General features: G+C 43.9%; 1 protein-coding gene across 1 annotated transcript in view; it reads right to left on the reverse strand.

Moving 5' to 3' along the window:
* Positions 1-1,094: 1,094 nt before the first annotated feature.
* KLHL6 (kelch like family member 6) overlaps positions 1,095-13,754 on the reverse strand; it is a 70,548-nt gene continuing 57,888 nt past the window's right edge. Inside the window, exons 5-7 of the mRNA XM_007534042.3 lie at positions 9,163-9,365; positions 5,749-5,962; positions 1,095-4,877 (exon numbers count right to left, since the gene is read on the reverse strand). Of these exons, the coding sequence (XP_007534104.1) occupies positions 4,576-4,877; positions 5,749-5,962; positions 9,163-9,365 (719 nt within the window). The 3' untranslated portion in view covers positions 1,095-4,575. The remainder of the gene's footprint in view (positions 4,878-5,748; positions 5,963-9,162; positions 9,366-13,754) is intronic.

Consider the following 13,754-nt stretch of genomic DNA (forward strand, 5'->3'; position numbering starts at 1 on the left):
AAACAAATCCAATTACAAAGAAGACTAAACTTAGCAAGCATAAACCTATGGTTTTACATCAAATTGAAAAGCTTCTGCACAGCAAAAGAAGCCGATACCCAAACAAAGAGACCCCTCACCGAATGGGAGATCTTTACATGCCATACATCAGACAAGAGGCTAATAACCAAAATATATAAAGAGCTTGCCAAGCTCAACAGCAAGAAAACAAATAATCCCATCCAAAAATGGGGAGAGGACATGGACAGAATATTCACCACAGAAGAGATCCAAAAGGCTGAGAAACACATGAAAAAATGCTCCAAGTCTCTGATTGTCAGAGAAATGCAAATCAAGACAACAATGAGATACCATAAATCAGAAAAGGTAACAGCAGCAAATGCTGGAGAGGGTGTGGGGTTAAAGGAACCCTCATGCACTGCTGGTGGGAATGCAAATTGGTCCAACCTCTGTGGAGAACAGTCTGGAGAACTCTCAGAAGGCTAGAAATGGACCTACCCTATGATCCTGCAATTCCTCTCCTGGGGATATATCCTAAGGAACCCAACATATCCATCCAAAAAGATCTGTGTACACATACGTTGTTAGCAGCACCATCTGTAATAGCCAAAACCTGGAAGCAACCCAGGTGTCTGACAACAGATGAGTGGCTGAGCAAGTTGTGGTATATATACACAATGGAATAATACTCAGCTGTAAAAAATGGTGACTTCACCATTTTCAGCCGATCTTGGATGGACCTTGAAAAAATCATGTTGAGTGAAATAAGTCAGAAACAGAAGGATGAATATGGGATGATCTCACTCTCAGGCAGAAATTGAAAACAAGATCAGAGGAGAAAACACAGGTAGAACCTTGAACTGGAATTGGCGTATTGCACCAAAGTAAAAGACTCTGCAGGGGGGAGGGGGAAGAATACAGGTCCAAAAAGGATGACAGAGGACCTAGTGGGGGTTGTATTGTTATCGGGAAAGTGGGAAATGTTATGCATTTACAAACTATTGTATTTACTTTCAAATGAAAAACATTAATTCCCCAATAAAGAATTGAAAAATAAAATAACAAAACCAACAACACACTTTGTAAGCAGCATATTCTTATCTATCACATGATTTTTATTGAAAATAAATTTAAAAATTTATTAGCATATTTACCTATGAACAATACCCTTAGTTTTATTACTTAAAAAATACAACTCTGTAACTAAAATGCTTACAATGCAAAAAATTGACAATTTTTGCCTTTAAGTACAAAAATCTAACCTCTTGTCACTAGTTTTACAGTAGTAATATTTGAGATACTTGTATATTTCCATGAAAGTAGACTTTGCAAATTAAAGATCTAATACAATACCCAGATCAGATATTAAGGGAAAAAGTAATTTTGCAACCCCAAGTTAGATCTTTATTTAAGAATGGCCAGCAGTATTTATTCAATTTGAAAATTTCAAGAGTCCTTTTCTTTTTTCACAATCAAATAGGACAAGTAGCAACAGTACCTCAAGGGTTGTTTTTATAAATAGCAAAGCTAACATTTCACAGCTATTAGCAAATGAAAGTTGCAATTCCCTGAAAGCATAGTTTGCTTTGAGTTCAAGTGATGTGTATGTGTGTGTGTGTGTGTGTGTGTGTGTTTTCTGATGCCACTGAGAGCACAGTGATGGTAGCTAAGAAGTGAGCATTTCTCTCTTGGTGTTTGGTGAGTTTCACTCTGCCCACATCAGCCCAGTCTTGGCAAGTGGGGTCCCTTAACCTTTCCCACAGGTCCCACCGCACAGAGCCTCTGGGCCTCATTTTGTCTGGACCTAGTGACCTGAGGCCCAGCCAAGCAGAAATCTGGGTCTGTTAAATCAGTGTGCTGTCTGCTAAGTCACACCATTTCTGAGATAATCTGTTTCTTAAGGGTAAGATACCTGAGGTTATACCATAATTCATGGTACAAACATATAGAGACCTTCCCTTGTATTCACTGAAGCATTCTGCATTGGTCCTGAAATTAGTGCAGGATGCAGATTCTAGAAGCATATTTCTAATGCAGAGATCCCAGATCGTCCCTTTTCCAGTGAAGGGCTGGTCAACTGATGGGCTCCAAATTTGCTGGCCATGCTTGTCAAAGAACCTCTAAGACCAATAGGCCTCTGCTCTTTTTAAAGGGGATGAGCTCTGTGTGTGCCACTGGGATTCCTCTCTGTTCCCTGAAACCAGCTTTGGAATACTACAGATTTCTCTTGTAGTTCACACATAGTTCCTAAAGATGATCTCAAAGAAAGAAAAACATACAAGCAAGGTCCATGTGCCCAGCTTCCCAGTGAGATGAATGATAAAGATTTGATGCAGTCTCGTAACTTCATACACATCTCACTGATGAAAAGAAAATTCATACTGGCCAGTGGCCTGTAGACCTCTTATTGTGTGCCCCCAGGATAGAGGTTTGTCTTATTTACTGACATCTCTTAGACATGACAAACAAGAGACAGACAGACGCCAGGAATGCTTATTAAGTGGGATGTGACTGAGTTGTCTCCATTGAGGGCTCCCTTGAGCTCATTAGTGTTCATGAGGAAGTGATGCATGTGTTGTAAATTTCCATGAATTTGTTTGTATTTTCCACTCTGCTTTTCATAATAGGGGCTGAACTGTCACTCCTGACCCTCAGTCACAGAGCTTTCATGTACTGACACACATTTACATTATCCTCAATGATCTAAGTGAAAACAGAAATCTCACTGGTATTTTTTCTAAGCCTTCCTAAATCTTCTTACAAGTGTAGCTCTTTCTAACTATAAAATCTCTCTGAAAATTAACTTCACCATAATGCAAACCACTGTTTTCCCAATAAAATGATTTGGGGAGGGGGGATAGCATCAACAAAAGGAGAGAAAATTAACTTCCTTATCAACTCCCCAAATTCCTAAGAAATACAAGCAATTGATATGCTAATCTAACAAGAAATACAGCTCAGACATGAAATCATCTGACAAAAATATGGTGCACTGGGTCATTATCATTGCTGTTTCTTTCTAAATATGGCATCTGAAACAAGATCTCCTCACCTGCTTCATCTAATCCTCAGCCCAGAGACTAGAATAAATTTCCAGTGAGCTCATTTGAAAGCTCTGTGTCTTACAGTGAAGGACAAACTCTGTTCTTTGAGTCAAATGGTGTCACTTGATCCAAAAACCAAATAGAAAGACTTAAAAGGAGCCTGAACACAAAAGTTCTGGGAAGGCAAGGTTTTGGGGACAGGGACCAACAATGTTCATAGAGTGATAAGCTGACCATCAAGTGAGAACATCACACCAACAGTGTCCAGAGCATTAGGAAGTTGCCATCTTTTTAAAGAACAGTATTCTGTGTCTCTGGAAATATCCATGTTGCAATACAGCTGTTGGACATTAGGGGGCCAGAGTATAGGGATTAGCGCTGAGGCTACAAGCCTGGCAAGGACAGTTCTAAAAAGCTCTCCTGTGATAGAGAGAGAGAGACAGAGAGAGAGAGAGAGAGAGAAAGGAAGGAAAAGAATGAAATAAAAAATAGAAGGAAGGGAAAAAAGAAAAGGAAGAAAGAGGGAAGGAAGGAAGGGAGAAGGGGAGATGGATGGAAGGAGGGAGGAAGGAGAAAAAAGAGGGAGGAAAGGAGGGAAAGGGGAAGAGGAATGGAAGAAGGAAGGAAGGTAGGAAGGGAAAGAAAAAAGAAATAGAAGTATTTGATGGAGGAGGAACAGAGTGTTTTTTCTTCAAAGTAACCAGGTCTTCCCAGGTCCATTCCTCAGGCCTGTTAGAGGAACAATTGGTTCTACATGCTTTCACATCAGGCTGCCACACACAGGCATGGCTTAGGAAACAAGGGACATTATTAACAAGGAGCCCAAGGTTCCATATCCTTGGCTTAAATATAAAAGGGAGAAAAAAATAATAAAAGGAATTAAAAAGACAAACACTTTTGCTTCCTGTCTGAATCCTTGAACAAACTTGTCAGAACCAAAACAAACCAACAAAAGGCCATTTCTCCTCTTTGCTCTGAGCAAGGCAGCCTGGCAGAAAGGGCACGGACAGCTTTGGCTTTGAAAAGACGTGGGCTTAGGGCCTAAAGAGGTATCACATTTGGGTCAGACACATGCTTTGTCATACACACAACCCAAGTAAGGGCCCCAAGACCACATGGAGTAGAACAGCGGCACTGAGGGAGAAGCTCCGATGCTGTGATTATCTCTCCCGATCTCTTCATGTCCCTTTATCTGATTTAAAAACAAAACAAACAAACAAAAAGACCTGAGTTTAGATGCCTGATTTAGCTACTTGCAAGATTTGCCTGGGGGGCAAATCAGTGAGTCTCTTTCCTGCACAACAGGGGGTGAGCTGACATGCATGCATGCTGGCCCAGGGCCCTTCTGTCCTCCTGAGGTAGGTTGGCCATGGCTGGTCCCAGTGTCCCCAAGAAGTGACTTCCAAGGGACCCTCAAGGGTCAAGCAGGGAGTCTCCTTTCCAAGGCCAGCCTGCAGCCTGGATAGACAGACGGACTAGGAGGAGGAGGGCCTCCCCGCAGCCCGATGGACTTGCACTCCTGCACCCCGAGTCAGACGGACACGGCCCCGGGCACCAGCCTGCGGATATGGGTGTAGGACTTCCTGATGGTGACACTGCCGTGGTGCGACACGCCGCGGGGCAGGACGCACTCCTCCGTCAGCTTCTGGGCCTCCGGGTCCCAGCACAGCACCGTGGCGATGACCTCGTTCTTCTCGTCGCGGCCCCCGGTGATGTAGAGCCGGTTGTTGCAGGGCGCGATGCCGCAGCTGGCGCGCTCGTGGCTGAGCTGCGTGACCAGGCTCCAGCTGTCCGCCAGGGGGCTGTAGGCGTACAGCGCGCGCATGGCGCCCCCTGCCGGCAAGGAGGACCGTGTGGGCATCGCCGCCCCTTCCCCGCACCACCCAGGCCACAGGGGAGGCCCTAGCGACAGAAGGCTGGTGGCGCTTCACAAAGCGCTGTAAGGGCTGCAGCCAGGTGCTCCTTGGGCTCCAAAGGACAGTTGGAGGCTGGGGGTGGGTGGTGGTGAGTGGGAACAGTAGAGAGGTTTAAACCTCAGATTTTTCACATCTGAGGCCCCCAGGTCCTAGATTCAAATACTGGCACCAGAACTGAACAGTGCCTTGAAAAAAAAAAAACTGAAAGGGAAGGAGGCAGGGAGAGCAGGAGAGATAGGAAGAAAGAGAAAGGAAGAAAGAAAGAAAGAGAATGAAATTAAAAATGAGAAAGAAATAGGAAGAAAGAAAGGAAATAGAGAGAAAAACAAGAGCAGGAAGGAAAGAAAGTGAAAGAAAGGGGGGAAGGAACAAAAAGAATGAAAAAAAGGAAAAAGAAATAGGGAGAAAGGAAGGGAGAGAAAGCGAGAGGGAAGGAAAGAAAGAAAGAGAAAGGGGAAGAAGGGACAAAAAATGAAAGAAAAAGAGAGAAAGGAAGGGAAAGACAGGAAAGAAAGAAAGAAAGAAAGGGAGAAAGGCAGACAAAGGAGAAAAACAAATGAATGAAAATTGGAGGAAGAAAGAGAAAGAAAAGGGAAGGGAAGTGGGGTGAGATTCCACACAGCCACCAACAACGCCTCAGACAACTCCCTGGGAGCAGTACAGCCTGGAGCTCTACACCAGTGAGCACCACAGCCTCGTGGGTGTAAGTTCCCAGAAGGGCTTGTGGGACCACCAGCACAGCTGTAAAGCAGGTGGGGGTATCCACGAGAAGCCCTGTGCCCACTTACCCACCACGTAGATGTGGTCCCGGAAGCTCACTGCATTGATGCACTTGGCCTCCACCGGCATGGGTGCCTTTAGACTCCACTTATTGGTGGAAGGGTCGTAACACTGAGTCTTGTCTGTGGCCAGCTTTCCATTGGGCCCACCTCCCATCACATAGAGCTTCTTCTTGTGGCTGGTGGCTGCAAAGGAACTGACGTGGATGAGGAGGGGTGCAGCCTGTGGGCACAGAGCAGCGGGGAGACTGTCAGCCCTCAGACCAGGCTGTTGCAGTGACTCACGGGGCTAAGGCCAGGGGCCTGGGACTCCCGGGACAGGCTGAGGAAGGACGAAGGCACACATTTCCCACCACCTCTGGGCTCTGGGCCCACTGCAGCGGGGAGCATTGGAAGTTTCCAGCCTGTCTTCCAGTTGGGGGATGGGAGCGGAGGGATAGAGATAGGAATAGTGTCTATCTGGATGAAGACAATGCTTCCTTTGGAGAAAAATGCCTTCCAGACAGGCACATCCATATTCATTTATTCAAAACAGCATCTACTGAGTCACTACTGTGTCTTTCAAATATATTTTATTTATTTTAGATAGAAGTTGAGAGGGAAGGGGGAGTTAGAGAGGAAGAGAGACACATCTATCTCACTGCTTCACCACTTATGAAGTGTCCCCCTGGAGGAGGGCACCCAGGGCTTGAGCCCAGATCCTTAGGCATTGTAATGTGTGCCCTCAACCAAGAGCACCATCACCTGGCATTGTCTTTCAGATTTACATGTAAGAGGAAAAAACTGGCATGAGAGCCAGGGAGACAGCTCAGAAGTAGCACACCAGACTCTCATGCCTGACCCCCTTGCCACCCCTCCAGGCATACGAGGTTCAATCCCAGGCCACCCTTTGCCAGAGCTGAGCAGTGCTCTGGTCTCTGTCTCTCTCCTGCATGAAAATAAATAAAATATATTTTTATATATTTATTTATTCCTTTTTGTTGCCCTTGTTGTTTTATTGTTGTAATCATTGTTGGATAGGACAGAGAGAAATGGAGAGGGGAGGGGAAGACAGAGAGGAGAGAAAGATAGACACCTGCAGACCTGCTTCACCGCCTGTGAAGTGACTCCCCTGCAGGTGGGAAGCCGGGGGCTCGAACCGGAATCCTTACACTGGTCCTTACGCTTTGCACCATGTGCACTTAACCCACTGTGCTACCGCCTGATTCCCATAAAATATTTTTTAATAAAAACCAAAAATCTGCTACCAACTAACCCAGCAGCATTACTTACAAGTACTCAACAAGGGGGTTGGGCAGTGGCATGCCAGGTTAAGCACACACAGTACAAGTACCCGACTAAAAAATGGAAAACACCAACTGTAAAGTAGTCACATGCACCCTCCCAATGTTTATTGCAGCACTGTTTGCAACAGGCAAGGTACGGAAACAACTGAAGTGCCTATCAATAAATGATTGAAAAAAATTATATATATATAGACATGAGGTTGTCATGTGGCCACTGAACAGACTTCTTTCTGAGGCTACATGAAGTGCTAGAGATTTAGTCAGACTTGCGTCTCCAGCCTGTGGATCCCAAAGTGGACTTCCAAGAACCTCTTGTCCTTTGTCCAGGGTCATGGAGCACCTCTGTGCTGGGACTGGGTGAGTAGAGATTTTTGGTACTGCCTCCCCCCAACCCCCAAACATTGAGGGTCCCCTCTACAGCACTTTTCTAGCTGACAGGTCTGAGCTGGGTGTCACGCTGACCTGGCTGCCTTTGCTGGTTTCCATGACAACCGTGTTGCACACTGCCCAAAGCTGCAGCCTGTTCTGACCTATTGTCTGATCAGAAGGGAGAACTGTGAAACCCGGAACAACCTGGAAATATCAGATGTGGCAGCACTTACCTTATACATTTGTTTTAAATAGTACTGTGGTGAGAACACAAAATAAGTTCTGCCCTTTTAAGCACATTTTAAGTGTAAAATACAGTATTTCAACCTACAGTTACAATACTGTACAGTAGATTTTTTAAAATTTTTAAAAAATTGTCTTTATTTATTGGATAGAGACAGCCAGAAATTGAGAGAATGGGGGAGATAGGGAGAGAGAGAGAGAGACCTGCAGCCCTGCTTCACCACTCACTAAGCATTCCCCCTGCAGATGGGAGCTGTGGGGCTTGAACCCGAGTCCTTGTGCATTGTGACATGTGCGCTCAACCAGGTGAGCCACCACCTGGCCCCATGCACAGTGGATTTTTAAAGTTTATTCATCTCACATAACTTTATGCCCTTTGAGCAGCAAGTGTATACCTTTCCCAACTATAAGATACACCTGAGATCACTCAAGTGCATTGTGTGTGTGGTTGCTTTTTTTTTTTTAAATAATATGATTATATATTTATTTGGATAGAAACAGAGAGAAATTGAGAAGGAAGAGGGAAATAGAGAAAAGAGGAAGAGAGACATCTGTAGCCCTGCTTCACTACTTGTGAAGCTTCCCCCTTGAAGGTGAGGATGAGGGCTTGAACCTTGATCCTTGCACACTGCAATGTGTGCACTCGACCTGATGTGCTACCACCTGACCCCTCTAGTGAAGATTTGTATGCTTGTATGGAGATGGTATATTGTCAAGAGGCAGACAAGTAAGGGCTGACTTCTGAACACCACCGGTGACTCTGGGCTCACCAGTGGAGCAACCTCAGGGGTCCTGTGTCACCACTGTAGAGATGACAAAGGCAGATGACATCTGAGATGACACAGGCTTAAGGCGAGCACTCAGGATAGGACCAAGCCTTCCCTCCACATCTGGGGTTCTGGCCGGGATAGGACAGGTGCCCACAAAGAGCTTCCACCCTTGGAGAGAAGTTTCTATCAGCAATACTCAGCTCCCACAAGGAGCTGAACTACTGAAAACACTCTCAATGAGAGCAGAGAGGTCAAAAAGCCTCTCATGTGTGCTTGGCTACAGCAACACAAGGGTGGCGCACCTGGTTAATCGCTCACATGACAGTGCACAAGGACCAGGTTCAAACCTGGTCCCCACCTGCAGGAGGAAAGCTTCACAAGTGGTGAAGCAGGGCTGCATATGTCTCTCTGTCTCTCTCCTTCTCTATCTCCCTCTCCCTTCTCAATTTCTCTCTGTCTCTATGCAATAATAAATAAAGATTAAAAAAACACAAGGGTCAGAAACACCAGCTTGCCTTCGGCTGACTTATACTTGGTGTCAGTGTGGAGTTGTGGGAGGGGGCATTCAGTCAGCAAACACTGGACATTGGTTGAATTCATGTGTGAAACCACGGGTTAAATAAATTTAAAAAAAATTTTTTTAAATCCTGAGCAGAGTCAAGTCATTCAGACTCATATTGTCCAGGGGCCACTCGCAACTACAGCAACTACAGCCTACATCGGCACATCCTCTTTGTGGAAAGCATCTCCTGTACCTCTGACCAGCAGTTGTGGAAGGGGTCATAAGTCTCCACGTTGTTGATCCTCTGCAGACCATCGAATCCTCCGATCACATACACCTTGCCTCCCAGCACCACCATCTTGTGCCTCCAGCGGCCTATGTTCAGATATTCGATTTGAATCCACTTGTTGATTGAAGAATTGTATTTCCAAACATCGTGCTGTGTTTCTTTGCCACCTAGGAGAGATTTAAGAAGCAAGAGCACTTAAGAAACCAGCAGGGACCTAAAACAATACCCTCTAGTGACTTCCAGATGTGAAGGCTTTCTGGTCAATTGAGAAGACAGGTTATTTGAATAAGTGAATGGTGACTTGTAAGAACAACACCTTAATATTCTAAATAGTTACTGAAAATTCAAGGATATAGGTTTTTTAAAAAATATTTTTATTGAAGTAGGTTAATGGTTTACAGTGTAGTCAGTCATTAAATACATGGGAACAATTTCTCTTCTCCCTGTGAAAGTTCCTATTGGAGTAAAGTTCTTCTGGTAGCTCCCCTTCCTGAAAACAACATTTCAAAGTTTGCTTCTCTAACAGGAAATAAAATAGCCTGACACAGGAAGCACAACTGTGTATCTAAACTGCAGCGGATTTGCACTGCATGGAGTAATAGATATGGTCATTGCCTTTTGCTGGTTAAACTGACCTTTACTATCATCTTATTTCCTCTCCGACGTCTAGCAGAACAATTTCCTGTGTGTCAATTCTTTAGCAGTTTTAAGCACAGGTATTTTTTAAAATATTTTTTATTAACATTTATTTATTTATTCCCTTTTGTTGCCTTGCTTTATTGTTGTAGTTATTATTGTGGTTGTTACTGATGTCGTCATTGTTGGACAGGACAGAGAAATGGAGAGGAAGACAGAGAGGGGGAGAGAAAGGCAGACACCTGCAGACCTGCTTCACCGCCTGTGAAGCTACTCCCCTGCAGGTGGAGAGCCGGGGACTTGAACCGGGATCCTTATGCCGGTCCTTGTGCTTTGTGCCACGTGCGCTTAACCCACTGCGCTACTGCCCAACTCTCACACAAGTCTTCTTTTACAATTTCTGATACCAACATTATTAAGCAGCATTTGCCCTTGTCCTTAACTGTAGTCCACATTCAACAGGTTTATTGCCATTGGTGGAGATAAAAATTAACTTATCATCAATTTCATCTCCATCATGTACATGAATATTTGTGTCATCAGTGGATTTAAAAAAATGACTACTTGGATTAGGATTACTTCATACTACTATAATATAAAGACCTTACAGAGTTCATAATTATAATACTGTAACATAATATTACAGAATGCAAGAGTCTTAACAATCAGTTAATCTTCTGCCCAATTCATTCATTAAAGAATTATGTGGTCCGGGAGGTAGCGCAGTGGTAAAGCTTTGGACTCTCATGCATGAAGTCCTGAGATCAATCCCCGGCAGCACATGCACCAGAGTGATGTCTGGTTCTTTCTCTATCCTCCTATTTTTCTCATAAATAAAATATCTCTCTCTCTCTCTCTCTCTATATATATATATATATATATATATATATGAATATATATATAATTAGTAGAAGTTGTTTAATTTAAAGAGCAGATATTTTGGATCAAAGGAATTGTTTTTTGTATGATTCTATCATGTTCGCTTAACCTTTGGGGGAATATAAAATTCTCTATTAATGATTTAGACGCATTGAATCTCTGTAGGTGTGGCAGTGTTTCAGGATACTGAGAAAGGATGTGGATACTGGATAGCTTTAGATAATGGCCACCAACAGAAATGCATATTAATCAGGAAACTATATCTAGATAGCTTTCACAATGTCCAAAATCAAAGATAAAGTACTAAATGTCTCCCCCTTCCTCTTGATATCTCTAGCCCCTCTTCTTCTCTCTCCCCTCGCCTGTCTCCTCTATCTTTCTCCACTTCTCTAATTCCCCAGTCAGTACTAACACTGGTCAACTACCTATCTTAAGGATACAATCTGAAAGAATATATGTACCCCACCACTATGTTCATAGAAGCACTATTCATAATAGCCAAACTATGGGACCAATCTAAATGCCCATCAATGGGTGACTGGATAAAGAAACCATAGGAGGGGACCAGGCAGTGGCATACCTGGTTAAGCACACACATTATAGTGCACAAGGGACCAGGTTCAAGCCCCTGGTTCCCACTGGCAGGGGTACAGGTTCATGAGTGGTGAAGCAGGGCTACAGGTGTCTCTCTGTTCCTCTCCTTCTCTATCTCCCCTCTCCTCTCAATTTCCCTGTCTCTATCCAATAATAAGTAAATAAATAAATAAAAATTTAAAAAGAAACTACAGGATATACATTTAATGGGATACTACAAGGCTGTAAAAATTTTTTTTTAAGATGACCATGTCTTTTGAAACTGAACAGATAACACCAGAAGTGATTATTGTAAATGAAATAAAGGAACTAAGGACAATTTTAAAAAAGAAAGAAACCAGAAGGGGTGCTGGGCAGTAGTGTGTCAGGTTGAGTGTGTGAGGTTAGAAAAAAGTCCCAAGTACTGAGAACAGCCATTAACCCGAAACCAACCGTTCCTTGTTCTGCATAGATATTTCCACCTGTCCCCACCCTGTGATAACTATAAGACGGTGGGATGACAAATGATCGGGGTCGCAGACTCTCCCCTTGCTTGGAAGGGTGTCGGCGGCCCAAGCTCAAGCTTGCTAATAAAGGCTCTTGCTATTGCATGGGATTCTGGTCTTCTTTGCATGAGATCGGGACTTGAACTTCTGGGCATAACAGAGTGTACGTGTTACTATGCATGAGGACCAGGGTTCCAGTCCCCACAGCTCACCTGCAGGGGGGCATTTCACAAGCGATGAAGCAGGTCTACAGGCGTCTTTCTCTTTCCCTCTCTTTCTCCCCTCCCCTCTCAATTTCTCTCTGACCTATTAGATGAAATAGAAGGGAAAATAAAATGAAGAAATGGCCACTAGGAGCAGTAAGTTGGAACCAAGCCCCAGCAATAACCTTGGCAGCAATAAAAAGGAGAAAAAAAGAGAGAGGAAGGAAGAAAGAAAGAGAAAATAAAAGAAATCAACACTTGTGTCAGAATACAGCTTCTCCTATAACTTACCATAGGTTCGCAGGGGCTAAGTCCCCAGGCCATGGGGTGGGGTGGGGTGGGGTTTAGGGCTGGGCAGTGGTGCACCGGGTTAAGTGCATACATTACTATGTGCACAGGTCCAAGTTTGAGCCCTCTGCTCCCCACCTGCAGGGAGGCATTTCATGAGTGTTGAAGCAGGTCTGCAGGCATCTTTCTTTCTTTCTCCCTCTTTATCTATCCCCCTCTCAATCACTGTCCTATCAAGTATAATAGATAGAGCAACAAAGGGAAAATATAGCCACTGGGAGTGCTAGATTCATGGTGCTGGCACTGAGCCCAAGCAATAACCCTGGTGGCATTAAAAAAAAAAAAAAAAGGAAGAAAGAAAGAAGAGAAAAGAAAACAAAAGAAAAGAAAAATGAAATGAAAGTAAGAAAAGGGGGGGTCGCTGGGAGGTAGTGCAGCAGGTTAAGTGCACATGGCACAAAGTGCAAGGACCGGTGTAGGGCTCCCCATCTGCAGGGGAGTCGCTTCACAAATGGTGAAGCAGGTCTGCAGGTGTCTATCTTTCTCTCCCCCTCTCTGTCTTCCCATTCTCTCTTGGTTTCTCTCTGTCCTATCCAGCAGCAACAACAACAATAATAATAACAACAAAGGCAACAAAAATGGGGAGGGGAGAAATAATAGTCGACCCATGTATCTGTGACCTTGGGAGAACCACTGCAGTTTCCAGTGAAGGGGATGAGGACACAGAACTCTGGTGGTAGAAACAGTGTGGGATTATACTCCTGTTATCTTATGGTTTTCTAAATGAATATTAAATCACTAAAAAAAAAAAAAAACCTCTCTTGGTTTGTATCTGCAGGTGTTTTTTTTTTTTAACTGTTTTATGCCACTGGGGTTATCACTTGGTGCTTGGTGCCTCCACCATTCCCAGGGGCCATTTCCCCCCATTTCCATTCCTCATTCATGAGTAGTGTTAGGAGAGAATGTTTGTTCTACAGCCCGGATAGAAGAAAACAGTGTCGTCGCTTGGTTCTCCCTGATTGTCAGGGTCGCTGAGCTTACTTTTTTTGGTGTCTTATCTAGTTTAACCATTTTTCTTTGGGTTGTGTAGCTTTTAGAAGACTCTACATATTCAAAACTCTAATTTGGACCCCATTTAGGCAGTTCCAAAACTTGTAAAATATTCACCAACTCTCAAAGAAATGCATATAAACCATCAATTTGTTTCAGAGCCTGTTTTATGTCTATCAGTATATGCCTTCGGGTACATTGCATGACCTTCTGAGTCTCCATGCCCGGAAGATCAATGTCTCCTACCTTATAGGGTTGGTGTACACACCAAATAATGAAATGTTACCAAAAGACCATGCTGTAAATGCAGCAAAGGTTATGTAATTTAGCAAGTATTTACTGAACACCTGCTGCGTGACTGAGTACAGAACTAGGGATATAGTATTGATTTTCAACCCCCTCCCGTCTCCCATCCTCCCAT

This window comes from Erinaceus europaeus, chromosome 14 (genome assembly GCF_950295315.1).
Source record: "Erinaceus europaeus chromosome 14, mEriEur2.1, whole genome shotgun sequence".
In the NCBI taxonomy this organism is placed as follows: Eukaryota; Metazoa; Chordata; class Mammalia; order Eulipotyphla; family Erinaceidae; genus Erinaceus; species Erinaceus europaeus.